This window comes from Rhinolophus ferrumequinum, chromosome 6 (genome assembly GCF_004115265.2).
Source record: "Rhinolophus ferrumequinum isolate MPI-CBG mRhiFer1 chromosome 6, mRhiFer1_v1.p, whole genome shotgun sequence".
In the NCBI taxonomy this organism is placed as follows: Eukaryota; Metazoa; Chordata; class Mammalia; order Chiroptera; family Rhinolophidae; genus Rhinolophus; species Rhinolophus ferrumequinum.
Genome location: NC_046289.1, coordinates 55701756 through 55722270, shown reverse-complemented (window position 1 = coordinate 55722270; position 20515 = coordinate 55701756). Strand labels below are relative to the sequence as shown.

General features: G+C 47.0%; 1 protein-coding gene across 1 annotated transcript in view; it reads right to left on the bottom strand.

Moving 5' to 3' along the window:
* MYO5C (myosin VC) overlaps window positions 1–18848 on the bottom strand; it is a 90263-nt gene extending 71415 nt beyond the window's left edge. Inside the window, exons 1-5 of the mRNA XM_033109460.1 lie at window positions 18641–18848; window positions 7575–7685; window positions 4264–4429; window positions 3534–3678; window positions 449–605 (exon numbers count right to left, since the gene is read on the bottom strand). Coding sequence (XP_032965351.1) covers window positions 449–605; window positions 3534–3678; window positions 4264–4429; window positions 7575–7685; window positions 18641–18667 — 606 coding nt within the window. The 5' untranslated portion in view covers window positions 18668–18848. The remainder of the gene's footprint in view (window positions 1–448; window positions 606–3533; window positions 3679–4263; window positions 4430–7574; window positions 7686–18640) is intronic.
* Window positions 18849–20515: the final 1667 nt, after the last annotated feature.

Genomic DNA, 20515 nt, shown 5'->3' with positions numbered 1-20515 from the left:
GGGTGTAAAGTCTCCTGCTGTGACTGATTTCAAGCTACCATAGGTTTAACAATAGCATGTAAAACTATTCCTGAATATTTAACAATCAGCTCAGTTGGTACCCACTGGCTGCAGAACTCCACTGGTTTCAGTGCACCAGCAGTGTCTGTGGTGGAGGAAATTTCCCCTGGGATATAAACGTAAACAGGGGACTCCTGCAATCTGATGGCAGAATTTCTAGCCCAGCAGGTGGAAGAGGAGAGCCTTGGAAGCAGCCACCTCTGCCCCAACCACCTTTCAAATCCCAGGAGAACAGAATTCCAGGCTCTGCCACACTCATTTCTTGGGTCCTCAAAGGGCGGGAACTACAGTGAGTCAGGACAACACAGAGACAACCTACCCACCTGTCTCTCCATCACCTCCGCCTCTGCCTTCGATCCCGCGCCCCACCCCAGCACAGGGTACCCACCTCAGTTATGGGGTTTGACGCCAGAACCTTCTCCTCCACTTGAGAATTACTGCTCGACTTGCTGACGGTGGCAAAGTACCTCATGGCATAGCGAGCAGACACTGTCTTTCCAGCACCCGACTCCCCGCTTACAATTATTGACTGATTTTTATTGTTTCTAGAGCAAACAAATGAAAGGACTTTTTAAATGCTCATGTCTTCCTTTAAAAAGGCAATATATACCATTAAGAAAAATGCAGGCAAGCTGGAAGAAGGGAGACTTTGTTTCATCACTCTAAAACAACTGTTTTCAGCATTCCAGTGAATTTCCTTCTCGTCTGTTTTCCTATGGGATCCTGCTGAACACACGTTTGTTTCCTGCTATGTATCTGCTGTGTTGAACGTCCCCAAGAGTAATTCAACGATCCACTAGGAGAACTCACAGGGCTCAGCACTGAGTCGTACCCGTGGCTAAGATTTATTACACCAAAAGGACACAAAGCAAATCAGCAAAGGGAAAAGGCACATGGGGTCAAGGCCAAAGGAAGCCAGGCGTAAACTTCTAGGCGTCCTCTTCCCAGTGGACGCACTAATTTTCTCCAGCAGTGAAATGTGACAACACATAAGAACTGATGTCTACCAGGGAAGCTCATTAGAGACTCAGTGCCCAGGGGTTTTATTGCGGGCTGGTCACACAGGCATCCTCTGTCTAGAAGATACCAAACTCCTAGATGCCTGGAGGAAAGCAGATGTTAGGCGCAAATCGCATTATTTACACAAACAGTGTAAGCTTAGGGACCATGAGCCACTCTTATCAGTTAGGACACGGTGGGAACCTTCCTGAAATCCAAATTCCCAGCGGACAGTCATTTGCCAGCCTTGCTAACAAGCCTCTGAAGAGAGCAGTCTCAGGCCTATGTCAACTACTTTCTGCATAGTCCCACTTAAACATAAAAACATTTTAAAGGCATTATTTGGAGAGAAATTATTCAAAATATGCATGAGAACACATGTACTGTAAGCTAAAACACTGTTATATAATTTAGAGATCTTAAAAAGTGCATCAAACTTGTCACGTCATAAGATTATGATGGTAGAACCTTATTATAATGCTATCCTATGTATCTAGCACCACTTATGTGCCGGGGCTTTTTTAATACTTTACAGGGATTCTCATCGAAGCCTCAAAAATCCCATGCCATATATATCCATTTCACAGATGAGTAAAACAGTGACTCAGAGAGGCAAAGCGATTTGGTGGAGGGCACAGGGCATAGAGCCTCCTCTGTGAACACGGGAGAGGAGCTGAGAGAGAGCTCCTGCTGCACATGAGGAAGCTAAGACTCTGAGGTACACGATGGCCCTAAGTCCTTCCGCCAGGCTGCGTTATTAACTCCGGGCTCTCCCGGTCCCAGTCTACCATCAACAAGTCCAGCCTGTCTTAGGTCTGTTCTGCTATTACCGTTAGACAGGCAGACCTCCATAGAAGACTAGCTCTTCAGGCTTGAACCTGGCTCAGGCCTGCAGCTCCAATGAGCTCATGCTGCTGATGCCCTGCCCTTCAGGCTCTGAGCCAGGGACTCTAATCACGCAGACGCCCTGGAGACCGCCAGGGAGCCCCGGCAAATCCCAGAACCACAGGGGATCCAACGAAACTGGCTGCTGCAGAAACCAAGGTAATTGGTTATTAAATGGTAATTCTCTACCCAACTTGTATCTCCCCCTTCCTTCCTAGGGACCATGCCCAATTTTTAGTGGGCATAGTGCTGCCCATATAAAAGACTACATATCCCAGCCTCCCTTGTAGTTAGACACAGCCACGTGAGTAGGTCCTAGTCAACAAGCTATGAGCAGAAGTGCTCTGTGGGGCTTTCGGAAAGTCTCCTCAACCAGGAAGGGCACAATCTTCCCCTGGAATACTGTCATCTAGAATGTGGAGGAGATGGCTAAGTACCAGCTTGGTCCTGAGGATGAGAGTCTCGCCCTAGGGACAGGGGAGCTGGAAGCTACCAGGTCCCTGATGACTTGGTAGAGGTGCCACGTTAGCCCTGGACTGCCCATCAGACTTCTCTGCAGGAGAGAACCACACGCTTCTACCTTGTTGAACCCACCATTATTTTTCCCTGCTTATAAGCAGTGGAGCTTGGAATGGGTACTCTCTGAGCATCTAGCTCACATATGAGGACACTCAAGCTGAGGGAGATCAGGTGCTGTGTCCTGGGTTATGTGGAAAATAAGAAGCAGGTCCAGGTGCCTTGCTTCAGGTTTCTGTGAAATGAGGGCAGTGATGACAGCTCAGTCGGCTTCACCAGGGTGTTGCAAGACTCAAAGAACACCACTGTCTGTGAAAGATTTTTTGCAAACTGTAAAAGGATCTACAAAGATGGTATTTTTATTCTTCATACTTTACGGATGAGGGATTGAAGCCAAAAGAGGACAGTTATGGGAAAAAGAAATGACACATGGAGTCAAAACACCTGAGTGCAAATCCCAGATCTTCCTTTTACTTGCTGGGTGACCTTGGGCAGATGACTCTCAAATCTCCGTTTATTGCCCAGGCATCTTCATCATGGGCTATTCTGAGGGCACCCAAGATCATGTACAGGAATGGGTGCATGGTTCTTGGTCCACAGGAGGCTTTTAATCAATATTTGCTAGCAAAACAACTCCACAAGGCCACACAAAAAACAAGTGGCAAAACCGGGATAAAACCCCAAATCTCTCACAGTTGAAATCTACCACTAGACTCTGCTTCTTTGGATAGGTAAAAAAAATCTCAAAAATCTCACAGTGGAGAATAACTCACTATTCCTCCAATCTAACATACTGTAAGAGAAGCACGTGGTATTCCTACATTGAAAGGACCGACTTTGGATTACTTAGGAGGAACAAACCCAGGAAACTCGGGGTAGACAGGTCAGTTACACACAACAGTCATTTGCTACTCAGTACAGGTAGTCTGCTCTACCCAGTGCCCCCTCTGGTCTGATGGGCACTTTTAATGACATCAAACCAGACAGACATATGTCTACCCTCCACAGTGAAGACCCAGGAAATGCAGGAGCACTGGGAGAGCAAGAGGAAGACCCGCTTGGCAGGAGGCTACCTGGCCATCTGCTTGTATGCCTCTTCTGCCACGGCAAATATGTGTGGGTCCATATCGCCCATATTCTGCCCGCTGTAGGCGTGGATGATGGCATCTCCGTATATCGGCAACTGCTTATAAGGATTCATGGCCACCAAAATGATTCCTGAGGAAAGAGGTTACATACAGTGATGGGATGCTTACTGTCACCCATTTCTCCAGGTTCCTTTGATAAACACCAACTCTGCCACTCATTAAACCTTCCGTGTGACTTTGGGCAGGTCACGTAATGCTTTGAATTCAGTTTCCTGCCAATGCCACCTACATTTCTGGGCTATGCTGAGGGTTCGATGAGATGACAAATGGGACTGCCCTAAAACTGAGACATTTTTGCAATTCTCAATGTAAAAATCGTGACACTATCATTGTCTAAAATAAATAATAAATTTATCAAGTCCACTGAGAAACTCAAACACAAGCTTGATCCACCTACATGTATATTTTTCTTGGTAGTCCAGTCTTAGTTCTTGTTGAAAATTCTCCCCACCTAGATACTTCCTTTTATATATACGAACTCTACGATCAAAGGTCCTTTTAGGCAGAAATTGGGCAAATGTTTACGTGTGATTACACATTCTGACAGATGTCAACATTTATAATATAAATGTGACATAAAAGTAATCAGGACGCTCTAGACAGTAAGCATTAAGTTTCTGTGCCATTCCTGCTCTCCTGGAATCACCCTCCTTACCGCTGTAGGTGTAGATGAGCTTGGATTCTGCAAAGCGGATCCTGAGATTGTGGAGCACTGCGGGCTCATGGAGATAGCTGAGGGCCGTGAGGTCATTCTCACCCACGAGGATGTCAGGGTTCCGGAGCGGAGGCAGAGATTCTGGATCAAGGGGGTAATCCAGCTCCTGGGGACGAAGATTAAAGGAAAGTTCTGGAAGTAGAAGATTTTTGGTGTTTCTGCTGAACCACTGTCTTCTGTCCTATCTACACCCCTTTGGAGTGATCCCTGACACTCTGAAAAGCACACTTATGTTCAGCAGTGAGAACATAATCATGGCTGATTTAAAAAGTGGGAACCAGGGGACCAGGGTATTGGCTGTGTGCCCTATGACAAGTCATTCACCCTCTCTGGGTCTCTCTTCTCTCATCTGTGAAAAGACTGGCTAGACCAGGTCAGGGGTCCTCAAGGGGTGACAGGAAAGCCATGTGGGCATGGACCTGGGTGTCCCTTCCCCGATCCTACCGCAGGGCCTCCACTTGTATATGGTTTACATGTTGGGTGTGATGGAAGTTTTGGTTTGAAAACAGGATGCTGCTGCTAAAATGACATGATGACCCAAGGTCCCTTGCAGCTCTAAGGTTGCCGAATCTCTGTTGAAAGTTGACATGTTTCGTGATAAGAAGTGTCTGAAGGGGTCTGTGCTGGTGGCCTGTCTGGGAGAAGCTACAGTGCATTGACTCCTGTGTGCTGCTGCCCCCTGTTCCCGGGGTCCACGGCTCCCCCTGCAGGGCTGCCTGCTCCTGTCATCCTCAGCCCAGGGCTGAGTGACTTGCAGGCTGGCCTCTCTTCTGTCCGATTTTACAGAGTAATCCTAACGTACGTAGCTGCCTGAGCAGAATGAAGGCCAGCTTCGCATGCCTGTGTTGTCCATGCCACAGACGACTGGGCCGTCGGAGCTTCAAGAGACCTTGCGACGACCACCTGTTCTAACTTCCTTCACTTTCATTTCACTTGGCGTAGTGACTTGAGCGAGGTCACCTGGCAAGCTTGTTTCCCTCCTACCTCTCCAGGCGGCCTTCCTTTGATACCTGGTCCTGGACCAGCTCCACAAGGTGATTCAGCTGCCCCTTGAGTGCCCACTGTGCAGACCCTACGCTAGCGCTCAGCACTGATTGTTTCATTTAATCCTCAAAACTGCTTTTGAAGCAGGACATGAGTATGCGACCAGTTAAGAAGACAGGTTCAGGAAGGTTAAATTCCTGTCCAAGGTCACGCACTTACTATGGGCCTGACTGGCTCTGAAGCCGACGTCGTGATGCGTCCTATCAACGCTTACAGGAGTTTGGTTTGTTGATGGCTTGGTCTGTTTTGCAAAAGGAGAACAGCTCAGGGAAACCCAGGACAACTGGACATGAGTCCTTGTAGCAGCTGCCTGCTTACAATGATATCCGTGGACCTCCCCCAAGCAGAATATTCTTCATGTACATACTTTTACTTTGAGAATAAAATCAAGAAAAATGCTGTTTACACGTAATTTTTATATTCCCTGAGTTTTTCTGTTATCTGTTTTTAAAAAAATAGCTATTTAAAAAAATAGCAGGTCAGCCATTATGTGTGTGTGTGTGTGTAAGAGACAAAGAGGGCGAGAGAGAGAATGACAAACAGAACAGACAGTCTGGGGGAGAGGGAAGAAATGTGACGAACATCAGATTGACAATCAGGGCAGAGATGCCGTGTTCCTACACAAAGCAGGCTCTGTCCTGCGTGGTATAGACAATGGGTTAAGTTACAGAGCAGTTTGGCTGCCTGCCATCTTACCTGCCTCTTTCCTCCTCCTCTGGGCAGCTGGTTCAGGGCCAGGAATGTTGCCACCTGAAGCCCTGCTGATATTACTGAAGCAGCAAACCATCACTGCAGCTGCTGTCTTGAGACTTTTCTCCCAAAGCCATCTGATCCCTAATCATAACCTTGTCTGTGCCCAGTAGGTTCTGAACAAATGCTGCAAGAAGTTACGGATTGGAAAGAAAAGGCTGGATGGAAGCCAGGATCCTCTCACTCACTCTCTTGCATTTGCACATGCATACGTGGATTATCTCACTGGATCTTCAGCAGCCCTCCTTGTGATGTTGTGCCATTATTAACTCCACTGCACACATGGCAAAACTACGCGGCTCACTGTCACAGACTTAGCAAGGGGCTGTGGCAGATTTGCATCCAAATATCTTGATTCCGGAGGATGTGCCCTTAATCTCTCTGTTCATCTCCCTTCCTAGTATCCCAGGAAATGACTCCCAAATCCAGGATAGTCTGATTAGAAATACCGTGTCGTCTCTCTACAGAGGCCATTCACATCACATGCCTTGGAAATCCCAGATTTTAATATTCATATGATATTCCCCAGACCAACTCCAGCACTGAGACGGATCACAACGCCTTTGTCCAGCTCTGCATCCAGATACTTGATTCTGACAAAGTAAGACCACCCTAGGGATGGATCCACTGGGATGTCATTGGTGCTATGCAGGGGAAGGACGACTCATGGTGGATACTTAAAGCAAAGACAAACTCTGCAGAAGCTGGTCATCAAGACACATCCCGCCTTTGAGAGGTCCTCCTTGCCAGCGTACTCCACCACGGGAACAACTGCCCATCTTTCTGCTCGTCCTTCGTCTCTCCCTCGCCACACCAGCCCTGACAGGTCCCTCAAAATGTCACACAAAGCTCAGCATTCCTGTGTTCTTGTCCCATCTCCCGTCCCTTCCCTAATTGCCCTGTCACACTCCCTTCTGGAAGCCCCAATGCTTACATGTTTCTATCCATCCAAAGCCTGACTCGCTCTCCCTCTGTCCATCTCTCACACCTCCCTCTACCTTCCTATTTTCAATCTCCCTCCTCTATTTCTTTCTCTTCCCATCCTGATGGTTTTCTCTGTCATTTTATGCCTTGGGATCAAACTATTTCCCTCCCAGTTTCTTATCTTTGCCCAGTCTCTGTGCTGAGACCCATGAAACCAAACTGGCTGATCACCTGTCCCCATTCTCCCAACGCTGCTGAACCCCTGGAAATGCAGCAAAAGGAACAGACCTGTCTATTGCATCTCATTACAGAGAGAGGCCCGGCTAAGGTCAGGCACTTTTCACCTTCATTAGGGAGCTTGGGGTGGGTGGGGAGAGAAGGGGGAGTGGTACAAACACATGAATGGCCATTGGAGGTGCCCTCTCATGTGCCCTCCCCTGGGCTGCTCCCACAGGGACCCTCCACCCCCCGCCCCCACATTCTCTGTTACCCTGTCATACATCATGGTAAGTATGGCTAGCAAGGACCCTCACCGTTCCATCCTCCAGGAGCAGTCGCAGGACTTTGTCACCGACTCTGTAGTCCTTTGCTATTTCAGCAGATTTCCAAACTTCTTCAGGATCAGGAATCCAAACCCTGTTGTACTGACCAACACAGTAAGACAGGCTTAATTTTAGCATTTTAAAAACAAAACACAGATTATTTGGTGATTAGAATCAGGGAGATTTCTTTTGTCCACTAGGTCAGTTTCTTCATGAGGAATACGTTTACTTAATTTTTGCTTGTGAGGTGATCTTTAGTGTATCTATTAGGTTGGTGCAAAAGTAATTGCATTTAAAAGGCTAAAAATAATTGCAAAACCGCAATTACTTTTGCACCGACCTAATACATGTACCAGGCCCAGCAGCTTCATTTCGTAGGCAAAGGAATTCCCAAAGCCTCCTGAATACACCTTGAAAACTGAAAGCCTGGGAGTGAAAAGGAAATTCATGAGTGCCTTGAAAGGTAAGATCTGAGTGCTGTTTAAAAGATTTGGAATAGAGGATCTGGTTTACCACTGATAGACTAATGGAGCTCTGGGCCAGACCCTTAACTTCTTGTGTCTCATTTTTCTCATCCATAAAATGGGTACAATACTTATCTCAGAGGTCTGCTGGGAGATTAAATTACACTATGCACCTGAAAGCACTTTGCGAAACGCTAGGCAAGTATTGTTATAACTGCATTATTACAGCCTTATCACATGGGCCAGTAGCCAAGGATTCCTACTGTGGGAAATGTGGAAGTACAGCTGTAGCTGCCCGGCTCAATTCCCAACAAGCAAGTGGTAGACCTTGCTCCGTGCTGATGGGCAAGTCTTTAGGCAGAACCACGCTGCTACGGACTGAATTGTGTCCCTTCCAAAACTGATATGTTGAAGCCCTAATCCCCAGTGTGACTCTATTTGGAGATAGGGTCCTTAAGAGGTAATTGAGGTTAAATGAGACCATAAGGCCCTGCTCTGATAAGATTAGTGTCCTTAGAAGAAGAGACACCAGAGAGCTCCATGCACACTCTCTACCTGTGTGCACTGAAGAAATGCCATGTGAATACACGTCAGAAGGCAGCCGTCTGGAGAAGTCCTCACCAGACACCAGCCTGTGAGAAAATAAATGTCTGCTGTTCAAGCACCCAGTCTGTGGTATACAGTTATGGTAGACTAATACAGATGTCTAATAATTCACACAGTAGGAAGGGGGCAGTCTCCCTGGTATCACAGAATTTACCAGGGATACCTCAATGCTGCTCAAAATAAAGACAAGGTGACAGCCACATGCTTATACTGCAGCTGTCGTCATAGGGTCCCACGATGCATTCCTCTCTCTCCTCTGGGCATGCTGTCTGCATCATGCCCTGACTACGTTCGCTCTTCCACCTAGACCTCATATCTAAGTCTCCTGCAACAGTCTGTTCATTCATTTGTCTGTCTGCCTGCTCATTCATTCATTCATTCATTCAATAAGCACTTGCTACACATCTATTATGTACATGTCTGGCACAGTGCTGGGTTACCAAAAAGGAAAGGCAGCTTCTCTTCGTCATCATGGTTTTCCTCTAACCCAGCCAATCACTAACCTGAGGTGCATGTGCATATGTGTGTATTTGCATCTCTCTGCTCATGTATCAGTGGTTTCTATCAACAGGGCACCCCTACAGGACACCCTGCTGCCCTGGGACATAACCAGGCCAACAGGAACAAGAATTGGGAAGCACTCACAGGAAGACATAAAGCAGCACCTAGCAAAGCTCGTGCATCCAAAGGCTCAATAAATAGCCCAAGATCCCAGACCTGGATGAAGCCTGAGAGGCCATCAGCGTCTACTCCTCACTTCCCAGAGAAAACTGGGCCCAGGCCTACAAGTTCCCCAGCAGCAGGGCTGAGATGAGTGCCACAGTTTTCACAGCGCTAGAACCGGTAAAACTGAAGCGCAGTGGGGATGGATCAGAACAGTAGTTGCCTCTGGGGGTAGGTAGGGCCCGAGGGTGACTAGGAAGGTGCCTGAGGGAATGTTCTGGGGTGACGGCAACATTCCACATCCTGGTGGGTTTGGGGTTACACAGGTGTTACGTACTTTTCATACCTCAGAGAATGTAGACTTAAGATTTGTGCATTTCATTGCCTGGAAATTTTACACAAAAAACCTAAACAAACATGGAACTCAACAATATCATACTAAAATATTTAGGAGGACAGGTACTGATGTATACAATTTACTCTAAAATGCTTCAAAACATACGATAGGTTGAGGACAGAAGGCTAGAAAGATGGATAGACATGTGATACAACAAATACGGTAAAATGTTCAAGCTAGAATCTCCGTGGTGAGACAGACGCTCACTTTACTGTACACACAAAATTTTCATTAAAAGATGTTGGAGGAAATAAAAATTATGTATAAAAGTTGTTTCAGGGCTTCAGTACTAGACTAGGGCAAAGTTGATTGAGGAGCATATTTATTAATCTATTAGCTAATGTAAATTACATATATATATATATATATATATATATATATATATACACACACACACACACATATATATATATATCATAACTCCCTAAGTTATTTGGGTTGCTTTAATTCTTGACAGCTAGCTAAGAGCAGAAGCTTGTGAAAATGTGGCAAGGGATGGGCAGGATTTGAGAGAGAAAGAGAGAAAGAGAGAGAGAGAGAGAGAATGGAAGAATGACCTAGCAGGCAATGACACACACTTAGATACACACAGCCCTGCAAATAGGTGGACAGAAGCGTCACACACAAACACTCAGACACACACCTCTCAGACACACACACCCACACTCCACACATCCTTGTTGCTATGGACTACCATTTCTTACTTCAGGTCTGCTCTTGAAAATATTTATTGCTAACCTCATAAAGCCAAACTCATTAGCAGAATATCCCGATTTATCAAGAACTGGCCACTATGGGATTTTAGAGATGAAAGGGTCCTTCTTGATTTTCTACTCCAAATTGTTTGCCAAAGTTCTTCTTACAGCCGCAGAAAGCTACTTCAAATGAAACAGTGGCAGCTCACCTGTGAAACAGGTAAAAGGGGAGGTGTTCTGGTGGGAGCCTAGCTGGGGCTACAGCTGAGGTCTGTCAGGCCCCTTCTACAGAAGCCTGGGGTCTGAGAAGTAATGTTAAAGTCCCTAAGCCAATCCAACCCTTAAGTTTTACTGATCCCCAAACTCAAGCCCAGAGAGGGCAATAACCCACCAAATACCACACAGAGGCCTGGAACTCACTTCTACTTGAACTACTCGGTAATTAAATGAGTCTGGCCCTGGAAATAATCCTGAACTCCACTGCAACCATCTACTTGTGGGTACACAGGCTCTCCCGGCACTCGTTTTGGATTTCTTGCATTGGTTAGTTTCAGCTAAAAGTAGTATTAAATGGTACGCGGTATAAGGACCTGTGGAACCAAATGTCTGCTTCTCTCCTGGAGTGAACAATGGCCTCCTTGGCCCCTGAGTCCCCGGGCTGCCCACACCCCACTGGGCTTGGTGCCTCTACCAGCGAGGCTGCCAGTCATTTAGGGCCCTGCAGTTGAAACCCAGCCTGGTAAGTAAACACACCGAAGTTTACCCAGTTCCACAGAAGTTACACTCACCCGGTCCCTCCCTTCTTCCTCACATTCCTCTACCCACAAGGCAACGCTTCAAACCCGAGGAATGGCTAACTGTGCAGCATTTGGTCAAACAAACGCACTCCATGCAAACAAAGCGATTTAGCTTCCCCGTGTGGTTACTTCTCACCGGGCAGGAGCCTCCCAACTCAGGCCACCCCCTGGGGGGGGGCCGGCCTCCCACACCTTTCCTGGGAGTCCTCACTGGTGGAGGGGGAGGGGAATCGTAGTGTCCCTAAGTCATGGGAGGCTTGGGAATAAGGCCAAGGCTTCAGGAGCACTGACCCTTAGGAGTGATATGTCCTCAGGTACGTGCCCAATCGGCCCATCCCACAGGCTCAGGTGAGACAGAGGAGCGTATTCTCAGGTCGCCGCCTATTTGAGGGAGTCTACTGGCATCAGCCACAGAAACAGCTTGAAGAACTTACATAGAATGTGGGACGACACGAGCGTCCTTCCTGCCACCTTCCGGCCTAGAAGGGCCTCTCCACATTCTGGATCAGCCAGACCAGAGAAGCAACACAGGGCCCCGTCTCTTCCCTCATTCCTCAGGGCCCTCCCTGGGCTCTCTGGCCTGCTCCTGTACCTTCCAACGTCTTTCCTGGCCTCATCTCATGACAGGCTGTTTCCGGAGAGTTTCATCCATTCCCACGGTTTCCACAACTGCCCTGGCCCCTGTGTACCAGGGAGCCCTCCACCCAGATCTCTCAATGGGACGGGACTACATTTCCAGTTGCCTCCCAGATGTCAGTCCTGAAACGTCCTCAGACACTCACAAATCCCAAGCTCAAGTGGTCCCCCAAACCTCCCCCAAACCTGCTCCTCCTCCTCTGGTCTCGTGCCCCTCAAGACAGAAACCTGGGACAATGCTGGGCTCCCCCTCCTTCCCTCCACACCCAACAACCCAACGGTGGCTGGGTGCCAGAAAGCCTACATCTTAAACAGGTCTCATCTTCTGCCCTATCCACCCCCACTGGCACGGCCATCCCTCAGCTCCCCTGCCCCGCCCCCACGGCCTGCTGAGTGCTTCCTCAACCAGGCTGAGCACCAGGTTTCTGTGGACATACAGATTCCTTCACCCACACCTGAATCAGAATTTCCATGGGTGGGGCCCAAGAAGATGAAAACTTTAAAAGTTCTCCCCTGTGTATTTTGATGAACAGCCTGGCCTGGGAGCCACCATCTTAACTGATTTTGCTATTCGGGCCTCAACCACTTATCAATCCACCCTCTGTCTGCTGCCACCCCAACCACTAGCAGTTTCTAGGATAGGCCAAGCTCTTCCTTGGCTCTGCACTGTGAACCTCTGTTCCTTCCACCCCCACCCCTCCTCTCCCGCTTAGTGAGCAAACTGCTCTGAGCAGTCAGGAGTCAGCTCAAGACTCCCCTCCTCTGTGCCCCTTTCCCTGCCACCCTCACCCCAGGCAGGGCTGGATGCTTCCTCTTTGGAGCTCTCTCTCCCCTGCCCCAGGTTTCTGGGTCACTTCCATCTCCCCCACTGACATTTGAACTTTAATAAGAGTCTTGTCTTTGTGCCCTGGAACCCAATACAAATGATTCCCTAGAGCTAACACTCTATAAACATCTATTGAACAAAAATTTATACTCCTAGTAGTTCCGTTGCACCAATTAAAGACTAAACTTGGTATTTTAGTCTTGATGTCCCTTTTTTTTTTTTAACTCTTTTGAACTACCCATCTATAATACACTGGATAAATCTAACTTTCCGGACTTGTTAATGACATCTAGAAGCTGCCTACCATAGCCAAACACAAAGTCGTTAAACTGAATCTGACTTTATTTTAGCCAGAGACCCTGCACTGCTACTCAAGACACGTCTCTTGATCTTGTACATCTGAGTCTCAGCAAAACTTCCGTGAGGATGTCTTGTGAGTTTCTCATGCACAAGTGAGAGAAATGGATGGTTGAAATGTAATTTGTGAATCTGTGGCTAAAACCAGTGATGACCTGAGTCCTGATTAATGAGCAAGAACAATTTAAGAAAGGTTTCTAGAAGCATGCCATAGAGCTCTGCTGCCTCATCCTCCATTCATCACTCTCACCAATATCTTAGATAAAAAAACCAAAGCAAACCACGTGTATCAAAAATACACATGAAATGATTAATTAGCAAAAGACGATCAAGATGTAAAGTCCCGTGTTTAGGTACCAAAAATCAACTGTATTTTAATAGCATCAATATTTTTAAAAAGCTTTTACTAAGCATATGTGTCAGGTGTTGTGCTAAGGATTTTACATAGATTATTTAATCCTTACAATGACTGTTAAGACTTAAGTCCATTTTACAGGTGTGGAACCTCAGAGAGGTTAAGTAACTTGTTCAGTGTCACTCAGTTAGGGACAGGACCACGACTTACCACCAGCCACCCTGCATAGTGTGTTCCAGCGGCAGCATGGAGCAGCTCTGCTTAAAACAAACAGAACACTAACTTAACGCTAGTCTGCATTGAGGCAACTCGCAGGAGGGTGCAGGCCCACGATTTCACGGTACTCATGGCTGAGCAGACCAGATCTAGAGAACAGTGCCACTGAAATGGGCACCAAGGTACTGAAATTCGCCCAGAGACGGTGGCCTGGACGGTGGTCTGAATTGACGCTGTAAGTGAAAAGGTTGGTGGTATTGTCACTGTGCTCCAGCTCTCCGTCCGGCCCATGCAGCATTCTCAGCAGCTGTGAAGTCCTCTGGGCTGCCTTCGTTCTAAATTTCTCCATGTCTTCCACTCGTGCCATCACAGCCTCGGGTCCCCCACTCCTTTCTGAGGCTATCCCCTGCCTGGCGCCTGTCGTACAGCTTCCGATTCCATTCCTCCCCTGGTTCCCGCCCTTCAGCCCATGTACATGCTCAGGTGTCCCCTTTCTCCCTCACAATTCCACTGGAAGAGACGCAGTGCCCAGGACCTCCTAAATGGCCAGATTGAAGGATGCTCCCTCAGCCTTTGTCCTCCTTAACTTCTCTGTAGCCATAGAACAACTGACTGCCCAGGCTTCAGTTATTGATATATCCATAATTTTTGCATAGTTTACGTTTATGATCACATAGCAGATACAATTTTTTGTGCCCTCATTTTTCACGTGATATAAGCATTTCCCATGTTGTTATGAACTCTTCACTAAGCATCATTTTTAATGACTTCATACTATTCTACACTGTGAGTCTTCGATAATTCATCTAATTCTACCCCTTTTGTTGGACAACGGGTTTGGTTCCATTTATTATTAGAAGGAATAATCTGATAAACAAGCAGGTGTCGGGGAGGCAGTTATAAAGCAGATGGACTTCCCCACCAGTCCTCTGTCGGGGGAAAGGTCAGATCTCCTGCAGAGGAGGAAGATGACAGGCAGTTGAACCAAACTGGTGGTAGCTGGAGGTATTACCATAAGAACATAGGCTTTTAAACTGAAAGCAACAGGAACAAGACAAAGAAACAAAAATTCATAGACACAGACAATAGTTTACTGAACGTCACCATCTTCATGCCCATAGCTTTTCCTAAAAGCAGAAAAACTCACTCACTCATGCACGCACACATCAAACATCCATTGAGCCCCCACTGCTTCCAGTTCTCTAGAAACTCTTGGTCAGCAGGTGAGACAGAGAGTTAATGAGCTGTTACAAGTCAGTGTCCAAGATGCCCAGTTGGATTTGCTGCAAAGATTTTTCAGAAGAGGAACTGCTCAAATTGAATGTGAAAGGTGCGGGTGAGCAAAGTAGACAGAGAGACAGACAGACATTTCAAGCAGAGGCAGTTTCGTGTGCCAAGGTCTAGGAATGCACTGAGGGACGACAGCAAGGAGTTCGGTGGAACAAGAGCCAAGGTAGGAGTGGGCAGGCTGGGGGCTGGGAGATGACGCAGAGGGGCAGGACCCAGTGGCTGGTCGGTGAATTTGAAAGTGACTCCAGAGGGCTCAGGTAGAGAAGGGCCCCACTGGCTTTTCTCAGAGAGATTTCAAAGACTGGAACTGCTGGGTCAAATGCTCTGAACATTTCTAAGGCATTTTGACAAATAGCTTTTGAAAAGGGATGGGTCATTTTATACTTCCACCTATAGCAACTGCTACTCTCACCGTACTTCCGCCCAGGAACCCCCTTTCTCAGAATCTCGCCTCCTTTGTTTCCTGATGCCCGCTCTCCTATCTCCACCTCCCTGAAATGGCTCTGCCTCAGTCCCCTCTGCTTCCTCTCCCTCCTTGATCAGATGCATTCCCTAGCGTCCTGTCTCCTCTCCCTTGGTGAAGCCCTCACTGCCTGACTCCACTTCTGGGAAGAAGACGCCTGGCCCGTCCTCCACACAAACCTCCGACCACCCAGGCACTTCCCCTGGAAACCCACCACCACCTCGACGCCTGCAGGTAGTTGCCTCATGACCTTCCTAAGAAATCTCTCCTCCTTCTGATGTCCCTAACTGTGCCCACGGTGCCACCCTGCTCTCACTCATCCAGATGCTAACCTCCATGCCATCCTTGGCTCACCCCTCTCCCCACACTCCCCAGTCCAGTCTCTCACTCTCACCTCCTCCACACGCTCTCCAGATTCTGCCTCCACTGTCTGTTTCCAATACTGCAGCCCTAATTCTTTCCCCAGATACTTAGGATGATCTGAGAATTCAGCTACCTGACTCCAGCTTTCTCCCACGGGTACAGAGTCCTATAGGCACTGCTGGCATACCCAACTTCCTGAAATACCACCCTTGATCCTATCATCCCCACTTAAAACCTTCACTGGAGTATAAAGCCCTGACCTATGGCTGTCAAGACCCCACCCCCCGCTTTGCTCTATTGCCCAGCAGTCTCCTCTATGCCTTCTATGTCTCAGCAGACTGAATTACTTGACATTTCTCATTTTTCACAAACCAGAAAACTCTTTGAGAGGCAAGACTGTCACTTAAAATCTTTCTAACTTCCCCCAAGCATAATATTTTATGTACAGGAAGTGCTAAATAAGTGTTTTATGGGCGATAATATGCCTGTCTTCAAGGCTTATGCAGGAAGGGAGATTAGACAGGGGACAGGCAGGTAACAGCAGTGTAAAGTGGGTGACTGGGGCAGCCTAGAGGTCAGGGGGGTAGGTGTGGCTGTTACACAGGACCTGGCTGCCAGGCGTGGATCTCTGAATGGACAGCCCACCCGCCACCCTACTGCAGGGTCACTATTTGCCTGGGTGCAGAAATGGGTTTCAGGTTGTTTGAAAATATTGTGGGGTAAGATTTTACAATGGCAGTTAAATGTGGCCAAGGGTCCCCTTTCTATTTAAAGAGACACTTTTGCTGTAGATATAAACAATTGTTGTAAATAAGTGTTGCAATGGTTTAAGCAAACTTTTTTCTTCTACTTTGTTTAATTAGTAACAGTACAAATACAAATGAACCAAACAGTATTTTCCGCTCTAATGCATTTCCATTAACTAAAGTTCTAAATGGACAGTGTTTGAATTGCCTCTGTTCTAGAATAGTTTTACCAGTGAAAATGTGAGCGATCAGATATCCAACAGTGCTTCTTTGGTCTTCAACTTACTGGTGGTAAAGGAAAATTCTTGAACAAAACTATTCTTGGAAGATACTTTGGAGGACAGAGAAAATTGTTAACTATTTTAAATAACAATCCCCTACCTGCCCCCAAGCAAAAATACACAGGCCTGAGCACCCCTATCATCAAGTGCCTCACGCCACAAAAATTTATCAAATACTAACTAGGTACCAGGCGCAATGTAGGAAAAATGATATGCAAGAGTTTTTTAGAGACGAGCTTGAATGGACAGAGAATCGGAGAATCCCAGAGTCAGAAGGAGCCTTGATGGTTGTCCCTACCCACTTTGTATCCAGTGTCTCTAGGCCGCCACCTCCCTTCCAGGTGGTCAATCAGCCCCCCACTTTATCAGTTCCAGAGGTAGGATGCTCCCCCATTTGTATAGCCGCCTGTTTAGGTTTTAGAGTTTAATTTGTTAAATAGTTCTTTCTTAATCTAAACCCTCTCCCTTGCTTTCCTACCACTCCTCTCAACCTTCCCGAGTCCAAAGATCTAGCCAATTGTCTTGGATGCCAGCACACAGCATTGGCCTACGTCAAAGTTTGTGACTGGGGACCCACATTTAACTGCCATTGTACAATCTTACCCCACATGTTTTCAAACAACCTGAAACCCTTTTCTGCACCCAGCCAAATAGTGACCCTGCAGTAGGGTGGCGGGTGGGCTGTCCATTCAGGGATCCACGCCTGGCAGCCAGGTCCTGTGTGACAGCCACACCTACCCCCTGACCTCTAGGCTGCCCCAGTCACCCACTTTACACTGCTGTTACCTGCCTGTCCCCTGTCTAATCTCCCTTCCTGCATAAGCCTTGAAGACAGCCATATTGCAACACTTATTTAGAACAATTGTTTATATCTACAGCAAAAGTGTCTTTTTAAACATAAAGGGAGGGCATGTGTCAGGGTAAATGGATGGATTCTAGTCTCATCTATCTGAACATTGGGAACTGTGGATTTCCTCCACTACAGTGTAGGAAGATCCGGCTTTATGGTTATTCAAATGGATATTTTTCAAAAGGGCCAACACTTTCACACTTTTTATCCAAATAATTAACCAAGCTCATTTCAGAAGGTTCAGGACAGCCTGTGGGAATGCGCCCTTCCTAGATAAGGGTGGAGTACTCGGCCTGTGGAAGACGAGGTTTCAGAGGAATATTCTAGAGTGACTCCCAGAGTCAGGTTGTGTGTGAAAGGTGCTATATAAACTATGAAACAACACCGTATAAATATTAGGTGAAGAGCTTGTGGTCGCATGTCAGGACCCTTGGTTCCCAGAAGCTCTCAATTTCTACTACAGGCGATGCCTGGGCCCCACGTCCAGGCAGGTGCAGCTTTCAGCCGCAGATGAACTTCAACACACGTGCAGGTATTTTGAAGACAAGAATTCTAGACATCATCCCGAATATTGCGGCCCGAAACTAGGCCAAATTGTTCAAGAAGCTACCAGGAGGGTCGGGAAGATTATGGATAATATTACTCGCCCATGTCTGAGATTTCTACGTCGCCGCCAGCAACTCGGATTCCACTTGTGGCTCCGGAAGAGGGGGCCAAGGGGCCAAGGGGCCAAGGGGCGCGGGAGACCGGGTTAACGCGCGACCACTAGGCACCCGGAGCTCGGCCCGGAGAGGCGCCCCTCTCACTCTGTCTTCCAATCACCAGGGGACCCAAGCTCTCCAAGCTCTCGGAGGCGCCTTTCCCGTGAACAAGGGCCCGAGCCCTCGACGGGCGACGCTCCCCGTGCCCCATCCCCGGGCCCTCCGCTGCCCCTCCCCACGGCCAGCGCGCCAGGTGCACAGGTGTGGCCCGGGCTCCAGGTACAGTCAGCATTAGCGCCGGGCCGGCTTCCCTGGCGCGCGCCCTCCCTCTGGTCGGGCCACCCTGCCTACCTGCGTGTACAGCTCGGCCACCGCCATGGGCGAGAGAGCCTGGGCAGTTCAAGCACCTGCGACTCTGAGGCCCGGGGCAGGGAGCTGTAAGCGGGCGCCGCATCAATCAGCGCTGGGCCACCTTGCAGAGAAGTTTTTCAGGGGCCCACAAACTTTCCCGAGGGCTGGCGGCCGGGGAGCAGAGAAGGCGCGGATTGGTCTCTCCCGGCCCAGCCTGGCGAGTCCTCGCCGCGATTGGCTGGGGCGGGGGCGGGGTAGGGCGCGACCCTCCTCCCGGCCAAGTGGTCGGCGATGAAATGGGTCCACCTGGCGGGGACCGAGCGCTTCTCCAAGAACCAGCCCCAACGGGACGCGTTGGCTCTCGCGGGCAGGAAACGGGTAGTGTTCTGAGGCGGTTCCGGCCCGAGTTTCAGCTCCCCTAGGTCGCAGTGTGTTTACTGGAAAAAGGATATGACCATTTCTATAGAAACCCCAAGAGAATCAACAAACTATTAGAACTTGTAAGAGAGTACAGTCAGGTGACCATATTCAAAATCAAATACAAAAAAGTAACTTGCTTTTGTATCAGCAATAACCACTTAGAAAAAAACAATAGAAAGTAAAATAGAAAAATAAGATATTTACAATGTCAACTAAAATATAAAGTGTCCAGAAATTACACTGACAAAAATGCACTTGGCCTTTGTGGAGAAGTATTTAAATTTCTCTTCAAGGGCATAAAAGGAGACCTGAATAAATAGACACATGCCATTTTCATGGATGGGAATATTTAAAATTGTACAGGTGTCAATTCTACCCAAGTTAATAATAGATAAGCCTAACATAATTGGAATAAAAATCCTAGCAGGACTTTTGGAAAATTGTGCAATGACTTGATATCAGATATGGAATAAAAGTCCCATCCTGGCCGAGTGCCAGCCCTTGGGAAAGTTTGTGGACCGCTGCAAACTTCTCTCTCAAGATGGCTCAGTCATGTTTTGTACTTTTCAGTGTACAAATCTTACAGTTCTTTAATTAATTGATTCCCAGACTATTATTCTTTTTTTATAAATGTATATGAATGTTTTCTTAATTTCATTTTCCAATTGTTTCTTGCTAGTATAGAATATAATTGACTTTTGTATATTGATCTTATATCTTATGACCTTTTCTGGATTCGTTTATTAGTTCTAGTAATTTTTTTTGTGTGGATTCCCTTAGAATTTTCCACATAAAAGATTATGTTATTTGCAAATAAATACATTTTTTTACTCTTTCTTTTCAATTTAGGTGCCTTTATTATATTATTATTATTATTATTATTATTATTATTATTATTATTATTTTGGTGCCTTATTGCGTTGGCTAGAACCACCAGTACAATGTCGAATAGCAGTGGTAATAACAAACAGACATACTTGCCTTTTTCCCAATTTTAGGGGGAGCATTCAGGATTTTGTTTTTCGTTTTTTTGCCATTAATTATGAGGTTAGCCATAGGTTTTTCCATAGATGTCCTTTGTCAGGCTGAAGAAGCTCCTCCTATTTCTAGTTAGATATAATTTTGCTTTTCAGTCTTGAATGGGATCGGTATGTCTTTTGTTTCCTTTTTTCGCCACCTATATGTGTTTTTAAATCTTAAGTGTGTCTCTTATAAACAGTATATAGTTGAGTCTTGGATTTTTTATTTTGTTTATTTGTTTGTTTTTATCCAGTCGGACAATCTCTGCCTTCTGGTAGAAGTATTTAATCCATTCACATTGAATGTAATCATTGATATGGTTGGATTTACGCCAGTCATTTTGTTGTTTTCTATATGGCTTGTGTCTTTTTTGTTCCTATTTCTCCTTTACTGACATTTTTGGTGGTAGATTTTTTCTCTTTTTAGTGGACTATT